The 16,371-nt window shown below is 46.4% G+C and overlaps 1 protein-coding gene across 1 annotated transcript in view; it reads left to right on the plus strand.

Moving 5' to 3' along the window:
* PCSK2 (proprotein convertase subtilisin/kexin type 2) overlaps positions 1-10,789 on the plus strand; it is a 270,832-nt gene extending 260,043 nt beyond the window's left edge. Inside the window, exon 12 of the mRNA XM_030310130.1 lies at positions 9,324-10,789. Coding sequence (XP_030165990.1) covers positions 9,324-9,810 — 487 coding nt within the window. The 3' untranslated portion in view covers positions 9,811-10,789. The remainder of the gene's footprint in view (positions 1-9,323) is intronic.
* The last annotated feature ends 5,582 nt before the right edge of the window (positions 10,790-16,371 follow it).

The raw sequence follows: 16,371 nt of genomic DNA on the forward strand, positions 1-16,371 counted from the left end.
CCCTTGTATTTAATTTCTCTCCTCATTGATTTGTCAGTAAGATGAAAGTAGCAATTCTTATCATTATTTTCTTTAATGCAGGCATTGTTTACATACAGTGAAACGCACAGAACTTAAATGTATTATTTGGGTTTTGATGTATACATCTAGGTAGCCACCACCCGATCACGTGATGGAACATTCCATCGCCCTAGAAGGATTCCTTGTGCCCCTTTCCGGTTCATCCCCACGTCCTATACACAACCATTTTCATTCCTGTCCCTATAGATTAGCTTTACCACTTCTTGGACTTTATCTAACTAGAATCACATGATAGGGATGTGTCCAGTTTCTTTGACTCAATATTATGTTGATGAGATCCACCCCAGTGCTCATATGCAGTAGTGACTCCTTCACTCTCATTGTTGTGCAGTGTTCCATTCTGAAAACACACCTGCGATTATGTCATTTAAATAGTGCTAGAACCCATCCCTCTAACCACCCACCCTGGCCTCATTTCTGTCGATCATCTGAGTTTGGTCAGAGTGAGACGCTCAGAGCACATCCTCCCTCTCTTTTCCACCCTCGTCCCTAGATCCTCTGCAGATTTGTAGTCAGTTACGCAGACCTAGACTCCAATCTTGATTTCACCAAACTGGGACAATACTTTTGGACCTCCCTGAACATCTCTTTTAGCATCCTCAACCTTTGTACCTTGGCCCCTTTGCCAGGACGTGAAGTCTACGGACCCCATCTCAGCACGATGTTTTTAGATGCACTAGATAAATACATAGGACTACAAGAAAGGAAGCCAATGATATTGAAAACTAGGTATAAAAATTTGTTGAAAAACAAATTCGTGATGAAGTAATGTATGTCCTTTCTCTCATCAACACATTACGTAAAAAGCTCCTAGCGGCAGGAGTCTAATGCAAGTCTAATGGCCACAATCATTTTAGAGCAGCAATGATAAACAAAATGCTACTCGAAGATACTGTCAGTAATTGTAATGGGATATGAAGATCTCTGGGCTCTTTGATGGCAGACTCTGAGGAAGTGCTGATACCACTCCAGCATGTGGAGAAGCTACATTGTCCTTACAAGTTAGTGCAAATTAATATGTAGGGGGTTCTGCCATCTAAAGTCTTATACCCCCTGAATTCCCTCCTTATTTCCCAAAGCAAAACTTCCTTCTCTCTTTCCTCACCAGGCTGCTAGGAGACCTTAATAAGACAACAGACATAATGCTGGCACATAGTAGCACTCAGTAATGTAGCTTTCCCATTCCCTCTCATCTGTGGACTTTGGACACTCCTAGTTCACACTGTGGGAAAAGGAAAGATCATAATGTAGAATTTTAGATGCCATATTGTCTGATTCCTATATGAATTCAAAGTTGTGACCTACACTGTCCTCCCAACATCCCAACCACTGTTGGTTGAGCCACCGTCCTCACTGTTCATTCCCTGGACCCCCAGAAAATGGCACTAAGTGGACATTGTATTGTCCATGACCAGTCCATGATCTCCTAAGCAGAGCTCCCGCCAGCACTAGGTGGAAAAGTAAAGCATCAGCCCAAGTCCTTTCTCTAATAGCTTTTTTTTTAATGTTTATTTATTTTTGAGAGAGAGAGACAGGGTGCAAACAGGGGAGGGGCAGAGAGAGAGGGAATCCAAAGCGGGTTCAGGGCTCTGAGCTGTCAGCATGGAGCCTGACATGTGGCTCGAACCCACGAACCGTGAGATCATGACCTGAGCCGAAGTCGGATGCTTAACGGACTGAGCCACCCAGGTGCCCCACTAATAACTTTTTTAAACAGAGCTGCATAAGCCCCACTTGACATGCTAGTAAAAACAGCTGCTCCTGCAGCCTTCCTATCAGTTTTCCCAAGACTGCCATGCACCTGAATCATTTCTGTCATCCTTGTGCCCCTCTGCCCGATAAGACAAGCTTCACCGTGGCCCAGACAAATTGGTCGAGTCGGTCAAGGTCATGGAGGCTGTAAGTAAGGAATTAACTTTCATTGGGCACTTACTGTGTGCCGTGTGCTTTCACACCCACCTAAGCTATCTAGCCACCCTGTTGAGGGTGTGCCCTACCTCACACACCCAGGGTATGAGTATTTTGCAGGATGGACAGCAAAGTGGTCCCATGTTGTGCCTCAGAGAGAAGCACCTCCTAGGTGGCTGGGGAGAGACCTTTGACCTACACTATTTGTACTTAATCCTGGTTAAGTCCAGGAGGTATGTGCCATCACTGTTACCTCTTCACGAGGCGGGGAGGGAGGAAGAGGCGGGGAGGCGGATGCAGAAAGCACAAGAAGTGTGCTCAAGGTCACAGAGGTCTAACCGAGACTTGAAACAAAGCCCATCTGAATGTAACCCCTCGGCTTGTCTCATTATATGACATTGGCCTTAGGGAGCTCCTACTGTGCGCTCAGGCCCTACATTAGGTAATACATCAGACCGCCCTGCTGGCAGTTGGGGAGTGCCATTACATGTGAGAAGAGGCTCAGAAAGGTTAAGGGCACACCAAAGAACACCTAGCTCTTGAGCCCCAAACTGGGATTTGAACCCAGGCACTCCGATGCCAGAACTCCATCGCTTGAGGAGCCTCTCCGTGTATCTCAGCGACCCCCTGCTGGAGGAGGTGAGGCCCAGCAGATAGCAGAAGGGCCTGGGGGGCTTCCTCTAGTAAAAACCTTCCTTGGGGCGGGGACTCTGAAACACCCACCTAGAGGGTGGGCCCCCTCCCCAAACTCCGTAACTGCCCTCCTGGAGTCCTTGTCTCTGCCAGAGACTACAAACGGTGACAGAATGGAGACCAGACTGGGAACCACTGTCCAAATGGGGAAGGGAAGGGTAAATCCAAAGGAAACATTCAACGGGCATTGACCGCTGTGCTGCCCTTGTTCGAGTTCGGAACAGTCTTTGTGAGACTCGGAAGGCCCAGAAGGCTGGTACCGTGGTGAAGCTGTTCTGTATCTGAGCGTCCAGTACAATAGCTCGTGGCTAGGGAGCGCTGGAAACGTGGCTCGTGTGCCTGGGAACCAAAGTTTCCATCGGGCCCAATTTCAGTTCATTTCAGTCTCAGTGGCCTCATGTGGCAGGCGGCCTCCATCTTGGACAGCTCAGCCCCGACCCCCATCTGGTCGTCATGCCATCACAGTAAGGCTGCTAAAGAACGCACACAGAACCCGAAGTGTACGTCGGATAACAACCCCACGAAGGGGTGTCCAGAAGTCCAGCCTGAAGGAAAGCCGACCCAGTCTCACAGCCTGTGCCTCTCCCAGGTTCCCTGAGCTCGGGTCCACCGCTTGCTCCCCCCACACATGGCTTGCGGACACTCCAGCAGCCCAGACGGCTGCCTGAGGCGGTCCTGGGAGAGGCCGGCCCAGAAGAGCTGCTCGCAGAGGCTGCGGCTTTTCTCCCACCACCTCATTTCATCACAGGAGGCTGCAGGGGTAGTCTCATCTACAGGTGAGAGGGCAGGAGGCTCAGGAAGAGAAAGTAAATCGTTCTGGTTCACAGAACCAGCAACTCCAACGTCGGTCAAAGCCCTGGGCCTGGAACCTCCTTCCCTTGTTGCACAGAGGGAAAGGTTTGCAGAAAGGGACTTCCCAGAGGGAGGAGGCTTATGGTGTTTGCTCCTTTACAGCCTCAGGCAGCAGCAGGTAGGGGTCGAGACGTCCCCACGGCCATGCCGTGAAGGCATTATCCACAGTTAGCTCCGCCCACAATTAACAGAAAGGTGGCCGGGTTGCAGAGGAATGGTCACCTTAGTCCGGGTATACGTTGATAGCAGGCCTTGTTTTCTGAGCGCTCTCCGGACAAGGATGGATCCCTCGTGATCCCCCAGCTCTGTGCGTTTGTGAGGCCGGTGGGGGGAGGGAGGAGAGCGAGGCAGAGAACGCAGGCTGTGATGAAGGACAGTTTATCTCAGTTTCTCAGTATGCATAGCATTCTGTCGTGATCCACATAAATGTTGAATTTGGAGCCAGAGGCGGTAAGTCTATCATGTTCCAGTTAGAGGATCTGGGGCCCAGAGATGTGACGGGCCCAGCAGCTCCCAACCAGCTCGGAACTTTACCCCATATCGGCAGCCTGGTGTTAAATGAAAGGACACTGGAAAGCCATTTCAGCACTGACTCAGCGGGGCCCTCCTCGGGACAGGAACCTAGTCTGTCTTGTTTGCTGGTGTGGCCTCAGTGCCTGGAAGGGTGCCCGGTGCCCAGCAGTCATGTGGCAAATATTGTTTGAATGAATGAATGTTCGGCCAGCAGTACTGGCTAAATGCTGGCGGGAGGACCCGCTCTCCAGCCAGAGGAATTGGGGAAGGAGGCCCCAGCCTTGTTGGAAGGACTCTGCGTCCCCTGGCACCTTTTGCACTGCCATCCACCCCACACCTGACTTTGTTCTCAGGTGCCCGTGGGTGAGATCTAGGGCAGATGTGCTTTTTTGTTGTTGTTGTTGTTGTTTTTATTTTTTAACATTTGTTCATTTTTCGAGAGACGGAGAGAAACAGAGTGTGAGCGGGAGAGAGACAGGGAGGCACAGAATCCGAGGCAGGCTCCAGGCGCCGAGCTGTCAGCCCGAAACCCGATGCGGGGCTCGAACCCATGAACCGTGAGATCATGACACGAGCTGAAGACGGACGCTCAACCAACTGAGCCACCCCGGTGCCCCAGATGTACTTTTTGCGAAACTCAGAGGGTGGTACAGGTTGGTCCTTAGGGCAGCACCCAGGCCTCTGTGCTACTGACAGAAAAGGCCTTGGTCACCATGAATCACTCTCCTGAGGGGCTGGGACAGAGGCATCTATAGCTACTTGCTCTGACGTGTGGGGCTCACAGAAACAGCCCCTGAGTGGGCCGAGGGCCAACTATCAGGTCTGTGGGTTTCCTCAGCATTAATCTTCCCAGGGAAGCAGTCAATTTGAAAAGCAATTTTCTAAAGAGACTTTATCAGCAAAGTCAGTGGGGAGGGTGTGCAACTAAAATTAGAAGGAAAAATACAACTGGCCTGAGTGTCTGCACCAGGCGAGCCGCGTGCAGTGAGCAGAGCAAACCCAGGCCCGCTCGCCGGCCAGCGGTAGCCGCGAGTCCTCTGAGGGCTGAAGCACAGGCTGTCCCCGCCCTTCCCTGCACCCACCCAAGAGATCTGTCTGCTCGGCTCCTTCAAGGCTGTGGCAAACTTGGAATTTTAAGTGAATTTGGAAGTAGATGTTAAAACCTGACGTGAATGCCAGAAGCAGCACGGGGGAGGGAGAGAGAAGCATGTACCTGGCCATGAACCAGTGGTGGGACCTGTCACTGCCGAGCTGCAGTGTCTTCCTGTGTGAGGAATGCCCACCTGTTGAGTGTTTTTCTGTGCCTGCCACGGAGCGGACATCTTAGACACCCAAGAAAGGACGGCTGTTATTAATAGTATCATTACCCTAATAAAACAACTGTAGCACAACTAATTATTTTTACACGGTTGAGGATTCAGAACACAGGTAGCAGGCCACAGGTTCCTTCTGGGAAGCAGTGCTTATTTCGAGAGGCGAGGCAGTGGGCCACTCACTATTTGCAACAACACGCAAGGAAGTTACAAGCCATCCTCAGGCCCCTGAGTTGACCTTCTATAGGACTCAAACACGAGGCTTCTGTACATACTCCCTCAAAGTTCAGAGAGTAGCTCAAACCTCTCGATGGGTGCCTCATTTTCTGCAGCGAATGAGTTCCAGAATGTGGCCTGTAGGACTGTTTAAGGATCTCAGCAGAGTCTCCTCTTGTTCCACAAACAACCATCTCCTATTTCGACCTATAAATTAACTTTTCCTGAGCAAATAAGGATTTGCTTTTCCTTCAAAATAAGGATGGATTGTATTCCTTTTCCTCTCATAAAAGCAATACATGGAGAAATACATTGCAGAAAATACAAGTGGGCAAAAAAAAAAAAAAAACGGTGGTAAGAAACCCCTGGAAATCCTGGTCCTCTGCTCTGCGGACGCCATGATACCCGCCGAGAAGCTTACCTCTGAGGGGGGAAATGGCGTTCTTTCTCTTCCAAGCTTGCTACTTTTAATTCACACAGGGCTTTTCATTTCATTTCAAAGTGACGTAGCATTCCAAGAAGAATCCACTGGAATGTTCCCTCTCTCAGGGGCCTGATCGCCATGCATTCAGTGGGCAGTTCACATGGCAGGGCAGGAATGGCAGAGTTTCGCAAGCAGACTCCCCAGGGGTACTTGGAGTGGACTCCATCCCCCACGCACACCCCAGCCCCAAGGCTGCTGGGACAATTTGTGAATCCTAATACAAGCGGTGTGGTTGTGCCCACTCCAATCTGTCTTCTGCTTTCCAAGGTGAGAGCAAAATGCCCATCATTTTTTAGCCTCCTCCAGCCCTTCTCACGGATACACTCTCTCATCCCTTAGGCAGAGCAACAGGGAGCCTGTCTTCTAGTTTCCCCTCCTGCAGGGAAGGGGGTAGCCAAGAGTCATTTGTCCAAGCTCAAAGCAGCTGTGGAAGGAATCTGGCTAAGTCATGGCGTCTACTGAAGCCCCCTTAGCCATGGTGTGCTTGAAGGTTGTTTCAGGTTTGGTCCAAAATGGATTTCTCCCTTTCTATCCTAAGAGCTCATCTCGGCCCTGGAATACCTTCCTTCCTGTATGAAGGAGCTTGTTGTTCTTTTACAGAAACCCCGTTGCATGTGGGCGGGGGGGATCTGATGCCCAGCTTCGGTGGCCATGCCATCTCTGACCCTTAGCCAGTCAAAGAAATATTTCCAGTGTCCCCCCGGGAGCAGCAATGTCACTTTTCTGCCAGGGTTTCCACGAATTGGCTTGTAAAGGGACTGTCACTTAGTGAACTCTTGGGGAGTCCCAGAGCCCCTGAGGCTCAAGTCTAGAAAGAAAGCCTCCATTTGGGACCTGCCTCTTTGTCTGTATAGAAACTCAGAAGTGGAATGTGGCATTGCACTCATATCTGAGGTCTGGACATTCCAGGAGCCTCCGGCAAGGCGGCTGGGAGACCTGCCAAACAGGATCCACAGTTTGACAAAAATAGAATGTGCTTACAACAGAAGCCCGAGAGATTTTTGTGGTGATGGTGGTGGTGGCATCAGGTTCCAAATGAACATATGCAAATAATTTAGATCTGTGCTCCCCAGTATGGGAGCAACTAGCCACAGGTGGCTATTTAATGAAATCAAATAAATTTAAATTAACCATTAAAATTAAATTTCATCAAAAACTCAGTTCCTCACTCACACTCGTCAGGTGCTCGATAGCCACATGTGGCCGGTGGCTACTATATTGGACACTACAGATACAGAACATTTTCATCATTGTAGAAAGTTCTAATGGCCAGTTCTGGTCTAGGCATTTGTAATTGTACGATACATGAGTGTATGTATGTATTTTATCTGCACAGCAATTCTTCGGTATAAGAAGTAATATCTCCATTGTACAGGTAAGGACGATGAGCTCAGATAGTACAGATGCTTCGCCTATGACTGGACCTTCATTCTACCCACATAGCTCTCTACCTATAGGCAGGAGCCCAAATGATTGTTGGTCGTGTATTAGCTTACCCGCTACGTTTCTGACCCTATTGTGAGTAAATACATCTTTTTTAAGAGATCTAGGTAGTGGCCTTCCATACTTTGACCTCCAAAGCTGACCTAAGGCTTGCTCTCCACCAAACTGGATGATTTTCCCAGAGTTTGGTACACCACCTCCACCACCATCACTGGATCTCCATGGCCAATGGATATTTCATGCATCATTCAGCATCAACATCTATGCAGAGTGCATACAGCAGCATTCCATGAAGCTATTAAAGCATATATTTTGAAAGTTCCTCAGGAGAGTACTGACTTTATCAATGAGCTACAGGGTAAGCTTCGGCAAGCCCTCCCAGGTTTGTGGCTTTGGTTCCAAGGGTCATGCAGAATCAAGGCTTGCCTCTGAGCTGGGTGTGTGATCATCTTTTTGTAGATGGGCTCTACAAGATGAATGCTTTAAAATGCCCGCCATTTTATGCTTCAAAATAAAAATCTTGTCAAGGGAGAATATTCACATAGGGAAAACCCTATGATCCAGGCACTGTGCTCTGTGTTTTCATACATGGTCTTATTTAATTTCATAAAACTCAACTATAAGGACAGTGAGACTTCAAAGTATTTAAATAATTTGCCCAAGCTCTCCTGACCAGTAAGCATAGAAGAGAATTCTAACCCAGAGAGGTTTGTTCCTGAAGTCTGGAATCTTTCCATCACACCATGCCGTCCTCAAATGTAGTTTATTATGTTTCTGACTCAAGAACCTTTGAGCATCTTGCCTTCAAAGGAGGCCATATCCGGGAAGAAGATTGGTTGCATGGGAAGTCAACTGAGGAATCTTTCACTAGGTTTAATTAACCCCATTTCAGCTTTCTCGATGATAGTAATAATCATATGAGCAATAACTTCTATTTACCAAAATATTTAGCACTTTATTTTTTTTTTCAACGTTTTTTATTTATTTTTGGGACAGAGAGAGACAGAGCATGAACGGGGGAGGGGCAGAGAGAAAGGGAGACACAGAGTCGGAAACAGGCTCCAGGCTCCGAGCCATCAGCCCAGAGCCTGACGCGGGGCTCGAACTCACGGACCGCGAGATCGTGACCTGGCTGAAGTCGGACGCTTAACCGACTGCGCCACCCAGGCGCCCCGATATTTAAAAGAAAGGCATTGTGAGCTCCTGTCTCAGCCTGGGCTGTCCCAAAACAGACCCGGAAGTGAGACCTGGGTGCTGACAATGTTTTGAGAGATGACCCCAGGAAGCACAAGCGAGGAACGGAGATGGATGAGCCAGTCAGAAGTGCACTGATGAGCGAGTTGTCACTGTGGGCAACAGGCTCAGTCCCACTGGGGACATTGAGTTGTCCTGCTGAGGAACAGGGAAGCCAGGATCTATTTATCTATGGCTTTCTAATCCCAACCACTGGTAGAGAGTTGTCCCTGAGGGGTTAAATCCCTGACACTTTGGGACTGCCCTGCACCTTGGCTGAGGAAGCTCCCATGATGTGGGGGGAAGCTCCAGGAAAGAAGGCGGGAGATGCTGATACCTGAGGTGGGAAGCAGTCAGGGCAGCCACAGGTGAACTCAGAGGTGACTTAGAAGTGAGAAGGAAGTGAACAGCATCCACTACACCCCTTCCGCACAGAAGGTTCAGAGGTCATAGGTAAGGTGTTCGGGGTCACACCGCTGGTCTGTCTGATCAGCCCCAAGGCTGAACCTGCCTGGTACCTGCACCTGCCTTCAAAACCCCAAGTCTAGTGTGCCCGCCCTTACCATATCTCCTCACTTTGCCCTCAGGAAAATACCCTCCACTGGCAAGTTGGTGCTGACCCTCACGACCGACGCATGTGAGGGGAAAGAGAACTTCGTCCGCTACCTTGAGCACGTCCAAGCTGTCATCACGGTCAATGCAAGCAGGAGAGGAGACCTGAACATCAACATGACCTCCCCAATGGGCACCAAGTCCATCTTGCTGAGCCGGCGTCCGCGGGATGACGACTCCAAGGTGGGCTTTGACAAGTGGCCTTTCATGACCACCCACACGTGGGGGGAAGACGCCCGAGGAACCTGGACCCTGGAGCTGGGGTTTGTCGGGAGCACCCCCCAGAAGGGGGTGCTGAAGGAGTGGACACTGATGCTGCATGGCACGCAGAGCGCCCCTTACATTGACCAGGTTGTGAGGGATTACCAGTCCAAGCTGGCCATGTCCAAGAAGGAGGAGCTGGAGGAGGAGCTGGATGAAGCCGTGGAGAGAAGTCTGAAGAGCATCCTGCGCGAGAACTAGCACCGCGCCCGGGCCGCCACCGCCTCCCCCCCTCCCCCATCTCTGCCTTCTCTGTCCTCCTTCCACACTCTGTCAGGAGCCTCGAAGTTACTGTCACCCTCACACAAGCGATCCCAGCCTCCCGATCTGAAGCTTCGCTCACTGTCAGTGATTCTTTTCGTTACAATGGCAGCAATCTTTTTCATTCCCGGCCCCAAATACAGTGTTCCCACCAACACCTATGTCCTATTTGTGACTCTAAGCTCTTTGTTTGTGTCATTCAAATAGGTGGTAGCCAGCAAACAAAACTGGGACAGCTTTCTCCTCCATTTTTTTCATATCTGAGAAGAGACTGCTTTGAAAACGCCACGCACAGTGACTCCAAGAACGCTTATTCATGGTCTCAACTGAGGACTTGTTACATAAAAAGAAAAAGATTATAACAGAAGGTGAGCTCTGAATCGCTAAAGCACAACAGATGCCGTCGATCCTTTGGGGGAAAACGTTTCGAGCTTAGCAAGATTTTTCAGTGACGTAGATGGTGGTTATGATGCGAAAGGCGCCATCCGTGACAGCCCTGATTACTGGCTGGGGAAAGAAAGAGTCAAAAAGCATGAGCATTGGAAATCTTAACCACCAACACCAACAGGTGTTGTCCTACTCAGCCAGCGTGATACATGTAAAACCTGCGTAGCTTGGCTGTCCTTTTCACCAGCTGCTGCTCTGAGTTATGGTAAAATCTGCTAGAGAAGCCCAAATTACTCAGTTTGTATAGAATTCATCCCAGCCCCAATTTTCTGGGGTTCCTCACATAGCTATCCAAAAGAAAAAAAAAAAGGCAAGGCGGGTCTGGCAACATGTCTAGTAAAGAATAGCTTAGTAGCTTAGAACACAGGAACGTTCCTTTTCCCAAAACACTTTGGGGCTTCTTACTCTGATGTAAGTGAGACATGGGATGAGTATTTTTGGCACACATATACTCGGGCATTGATTTCCAGAACATATGGTTGTGATTTCTTTGCTGTGTTGGGGAAATGGCCTGTGTTCTAGAAGAGGCGTGTGAAGGGTGAAAAGGGGCATGTTTGAAGATGTGGACCTCCATTTGTGTGAAGCCTCTTCTGCCAAAGTGGGGGGGGGGGTGGGAGGAGGAATGCTGACTCATCTCTCAGCCACGTGAGGCCCCAAAGGAAGCCAGAGAAGGCCTCCATAGGGAAAGCACACAGTCACCATGTTGACAGCTACGCGATCCATGAAGATATTCAACACGCAACCCAAAGGAGACAGGTGTCTCTCCCTGCCCCCCAAAGACACAGCACCATTTCATTACCAAATAGGAATACTCTCTGACCCGTCATCCCTTTGTTTTTCTACCCAAGGATTGCCCCTCATCCCCAGTCCCAAGGCCCACCCATTCCCAAGAAATGAGTTATTTGTTTGATTTGATTCCCAAGAACAGGTCAACCACTCCTTCCCATGGGAGCATGTAGCGAAGCTCGGAGCGCCTTTCCTTTAAAGCCAGCAACACAGGGCACTAGGTTCCGTTCCCTGAAGGTGGCAACTTTAAGAGAAAACTCTGGAAAACCCATTTTCTTCCTCCCCCCCCCCATATTGGCATGAATTTCTGTCTTCTCTAACACCGTCTGACCTTCTCTATACGATGCTTTAAAATGTAATAATATTTATGATTTTTAAAAGAAATTTATTACCTGTCACGAAGGTCTTTTTAAACCACTTTAGATTTAAAGAAAAAATTAATGGAAACCATCAAAAATCCATTTCATATTAACAGTCTGAAAATAAACCAAAGGACATTATGTGTGCATATGTGTACAAGTGCACACAGAAATATATATACATATGTAGACTATATACATGTGTGTATGTATGTGTATATATATATATATACACTTGTATAAATGTATATACACACATATACCTAAAATGTGTGTATGTGTATTTATTGAAGAAACAGACACCATATTCATCTCTAAAAGAATATTCAGAGACTATCAAGATGATTCTGGCTGAAGAAAAAGGCCGGTGGAAATTCAGGTGAAAATGTTCATTGATTCCCATTACATCACCTCTGTGATTTTTGCAGCTCTCTGTATAAACATTAAATGTCTTATATAGCAGCAAAAATATAAAATAGTTGTCCATATTTTCACAGCTGTGGTATAATTTATGAAATTAGAGAGTAACTTATCAGCTTCTTAATAGAAATGGCAAGTTTTGATATGAGTATACAGTATATAAAAATATATATAGTGCTATATACAAATATTTGGTCTCTATTTCATTTTTTGCACCAGTATTAACACACAAATATGTCCAGCTAGTGAGGTTTTTATGATATCCCTGATCCTAATGCAAGAGACAGTTATTTATAATCATTTATTTTAAAAAATGAAAATAAGTGAATAATGATTACTCAAGTTAACACTGTTACTCCCCATGACAGGATTTTTTAAGTAAATTTAAAAAGACATGTTGTAAATTAGGAGACTTAACAATAAAGCATTACCTTCCAGAAATTATGTGGGATGTGATATATATTCTATAAAAACACTTTCATCTGTTCTAGGAGCAGATGATAAAAAGTTGCCAAAGAGAGAGCTAAATAAAAAGCCTGCCTTCATAAATTTGCCTGAGAGATTCATAATTAGAAAATAAATCATATACAAACTACAATCTACAGCAGCATTTTCAAACCCAGGTTACATCCCATTAGGTTGTAAAAAAATTTTAGGGAGTCAAAACCAACATTTTGGAATAGAATAAAATAGAATAGAATAGGAACTGGAATAGAACGGAATACATCATGCATATCAGTAAGTATTTCTTAAAATATCTGCCTTGAGTGTGTGTGTGTGTGTGTGTGTTGGCTCACAAGGTAAAATATTTCTAATTGTGGGTTGTGGCCAAAAATCTTTTAGAAAGACTACTCTAGAATGTATTCATCAAGCTAGACTGAGTTATGCTGTAATAACAAACAGCCCCAAAATGTCAGTGGCTTAACACAGCAAAAGTATATCATTCACACTAATTCTTCTGAGGGTTCAGGTGACTCCCCAAGGCCAGAGACTCAGGGATTCAGCCTGCTTTGATCTTCAATCTTATGGGTTGTGATCAGAACACAAGACTGCTAAATCACTATACAGAAGAAAACCCATGGAGGACACTCATCCACTCTTTTATGTTCAGCCTGAAGGAGATTTACATATACAGTAAAACCTTGGTTTGTGAGCATCATTTGTTCCAGAAATATGCTTGTAATCCAAAGCACTTGTATATCAAAGTGAATTTCAAGAACCATTGGCTCAGTGGTGACCATGTGACATTCGGCATCACGTACTACTCATATTGCAAGACATCGCTCGTGTCTCAAGTTAAAATTTATTAGAAATGTTTGCCCGTCTTGCAGAACACTCACAGAACAAGTTACTCACAATCCAAGGTTTTACTGTATACCATTTGAGCTACTATGCATTGGCCAGTACTGGTCAATGACCTCTACCACAGATAAAGCTTGACATTCTCTTAAAATATAGTAAATACTGATTTACATGGCAAACCTCTCTTCATGGATAGCCATGAACAGCATTACAAAGTAGCTGTAACCCATGTAACCACACGCTATTCTAGCAATCTTAATAGTTATTAATAAAACATTAATGTATTTTATTTATCATGGTTCATTGTAAAAACAACATTTAATTTTCTCCTATGATAGAATGCTTCTCAAACCCAATGAGTAAAATCTTTAGAGAGGCCAAAAACAGCCATTGAAAGGAGTAAGGTCCAAAGTCTGAGGTTGTGACAAACCGAGACACTGCTTTTCAATACTTAAGTCCAAAAATTGATTTCCAAAAGATTAAGTTAAAACTGATCATTCTTATTGTGTTATTACTGTACTGTCATTGTTAGTATCACTTATAAATTAGTAAGAGTAGCTTTCAGGTGATCAATGCCTTTCATCGCAGTGAAAACCACACACTATAAAACCTTTGGGAATCATAGCCAAGCATTTTAATTTTTTTAATGTTTATTTTTGAGAGAGAAAGAGAGACAGAGTGTGAGTGGGGAAGGGGACGAGAAAGGGAGACACAGAATCTAAAGCAGGCTTCCAGCTCTGAGCTGTCTGTCAACACATAGCCCGACCTGGAGCTCGAACCCACAAACTATGATATCATGACCTGAGCCAAAGTCAGATGCTTAACTGACTGAACCACCCAGACGCCCTGAAGCATTTTAGATTTAGAGAGAGAAATGCTTAATTAGGGGAACTGGTGCTCTCATAGCCAGAGTAAGTTCTTGGATGCAAAGAGTTTAATTTGATAGAAATTTCTAAAAATCAAAATGCCAAGATTAAAGACCATGGTTGTAAGAGAGAATAAGGGGTTCCAAAAACTCTTGAGAGTTTGAAGTAACATCAGCACCAAGGAAAATGATTTGGTTGTAGCCAGCTGGGTGGTTCTCTGTCTCCAAAGAAGGGGTGAATGCAAAGTTGGGGGAAGGGCCAGCACTCAGCACGTGGGTGCTTAGGGAAATGGACAGTCAGGAGAGCAAAAGTTGGCAGACAGGATCTAGAGGTGTTAAGCATAGGGAAACACACAGGCTGGTATAAAGGAGAATTCTAGTCTCTGAAGAGCTCAAGTCTGTTGAGGACAGAGCCCACTGCACAAAAAGCCATCCCCAGTCAACACCATCCACCTGCCAATGGTCAGATTCCATGGCCACCCACAGCCTCCTGTGCCTTATTTGGCTTCCCAAGGACACTGACACAGGAGAGGGGATAACCAGTATAGGGGATACCAGCACCTGGAGCTCTAGGGAGAAAGGTCACTTCTTTGCATTGCAAATTAATCAAGTAGTTCTTGAATTCTTCCGATAGTCTCTTATGTATTTAGTTGCCAAGAGACCCTTTCCTTGGGTTCAAAACACTCCCGCTGAATTTGCTTTTGGATTTATAAGGGACCAGGAATGGAAATTTAACCTAAGGCAAATTCTCCAAGTCAGCCTCCCGGCTTCATTTTTCTGTTAGAAGTGTCTCACTGCTTTGAACCTGGGGATGGAATGAACTGATGGTGAGAAATGCACTCGGCCCAAAGAGACGAAGACTTCATATTGCAAAATTCCTGCATGGTTTGGGTTGGGGCAGGGGCGATTGGAAATCTCAGCCCACAGAGTTTTCAATGCACGACGGCCAACTGAGTCTGGGAATTCCTTTGGTTTGATGTTAACTGACACTGATTTCCACCATGGACGGAGGCTTCAGGCCAACCTACCCCCCCCCCATCCCAGTGTGGGTGACCCACCTCACAGTGCCTTCAAAGATGTCCATCTGCACCCAAGAGGACACCCCATGGGCTACTCTAGGCTGGACAGAAGGCAGAGGCTGCAACTTATCTTTTTCTCTGGAGCCACTGACTGACCACAGGTGACAGATAAGCTGCCCAATAGACTCCTGATAGGAAGGATACAAGAATGCAAGTGAAGGGGCAGGTATGACTAGTAAGGATACCAACACAGCAGAGTTATTGACCAGGGAGGTATCTCATGATAGAATATACATCTCAACTAAGAACCCTATTTGTCTGAATGAAACATAAGTCAGTGTGGGTTTTTTGTGGCATTTATTCGCTTTTATCCAAGCATGAGAAATTGAAGGCAAGCATTTGTACCAATCAAGGTATCTGAAGGATGTCCTCTATCATGAATGTGCCAAATGTCCTATGAGGTTTGAGGTGACTTTGTTCACCAGCAACATCCCAAGGACAAACCTATGATACAAAAAATTGTAGGAAAGCTAGACTGTAATGGCTGCTTGAAGATATTTTCTTATAATAGAAGCTTTAAGTCAAGGGAAGACCTAAATGGAACTTTCCAACATGAAAGGGGAAGGAAGAAACAAGTAGAGATGCCAGGTTAGAAATGCCTTCTGGGGCGTCTGGGTGGCTCAGTTGGTTAGGCACCTGACTTCAGCTCAGGTCATGATCTCACAGTTCGTGAGTTCAAGCCCCACTTCAGGAGAACTTGAGCCCTGCTTCAAGCTCTGCACTAACAGTGTGGAGCCTGTGTGAGATTCTCTCTCTCCCTCCCTCTCTCTCTGCCCCTTCCTCATGCTCTCTGTCTCTCTCTCTCTGAAAGAAAGAAAGAAAGAAAGAAAGAAAGAAAGAAAGAAAGAAAGAAAAATAAATGTCTTCTGATATGTAAATTAATTTTGTATTAGACCCTGTTGGAGCACTCCCTAGATCACGGATCAGCAAACTACAGCCCAGGGACCCAATACAGACTTCTGACTGTTTTTATAAGTAAGCTTTTACTGTAAACGGTCATGGGGTACCTGGGTGGCTCAGTTGGTTGAGCATTTGGCTTGATTTCAGCTCAGGTCATGATCTCACAGTTGTGGGAGCTGACCCTGGAGCCTACTTAAGATTCTCCCTCTCCCTCTGCCTCTCTCCCCTGCTCACACACTCTATCCCTCTCTGAAAGAATTTTTTTTAAGTTAAAAAAAAAAGAAAGAAAGAAAGAAAACAGTCATGCCTGTTCACTTTTATATTGCATGTTAGCATGCTTTCA

This window comes from Lynx canadensis, chromosome A3, assembly GCF_007474595.2.
Source record: "Lynx canadensis isolate LIC74 chromosome A3, mLynCan4.pri.v2, whole genome shotgun sequence".
NCBI lineage: Eukaryota > Metazoa > Chordata > Mammalia > Carnivora > Felidae > Lynx > Lynx canadensis.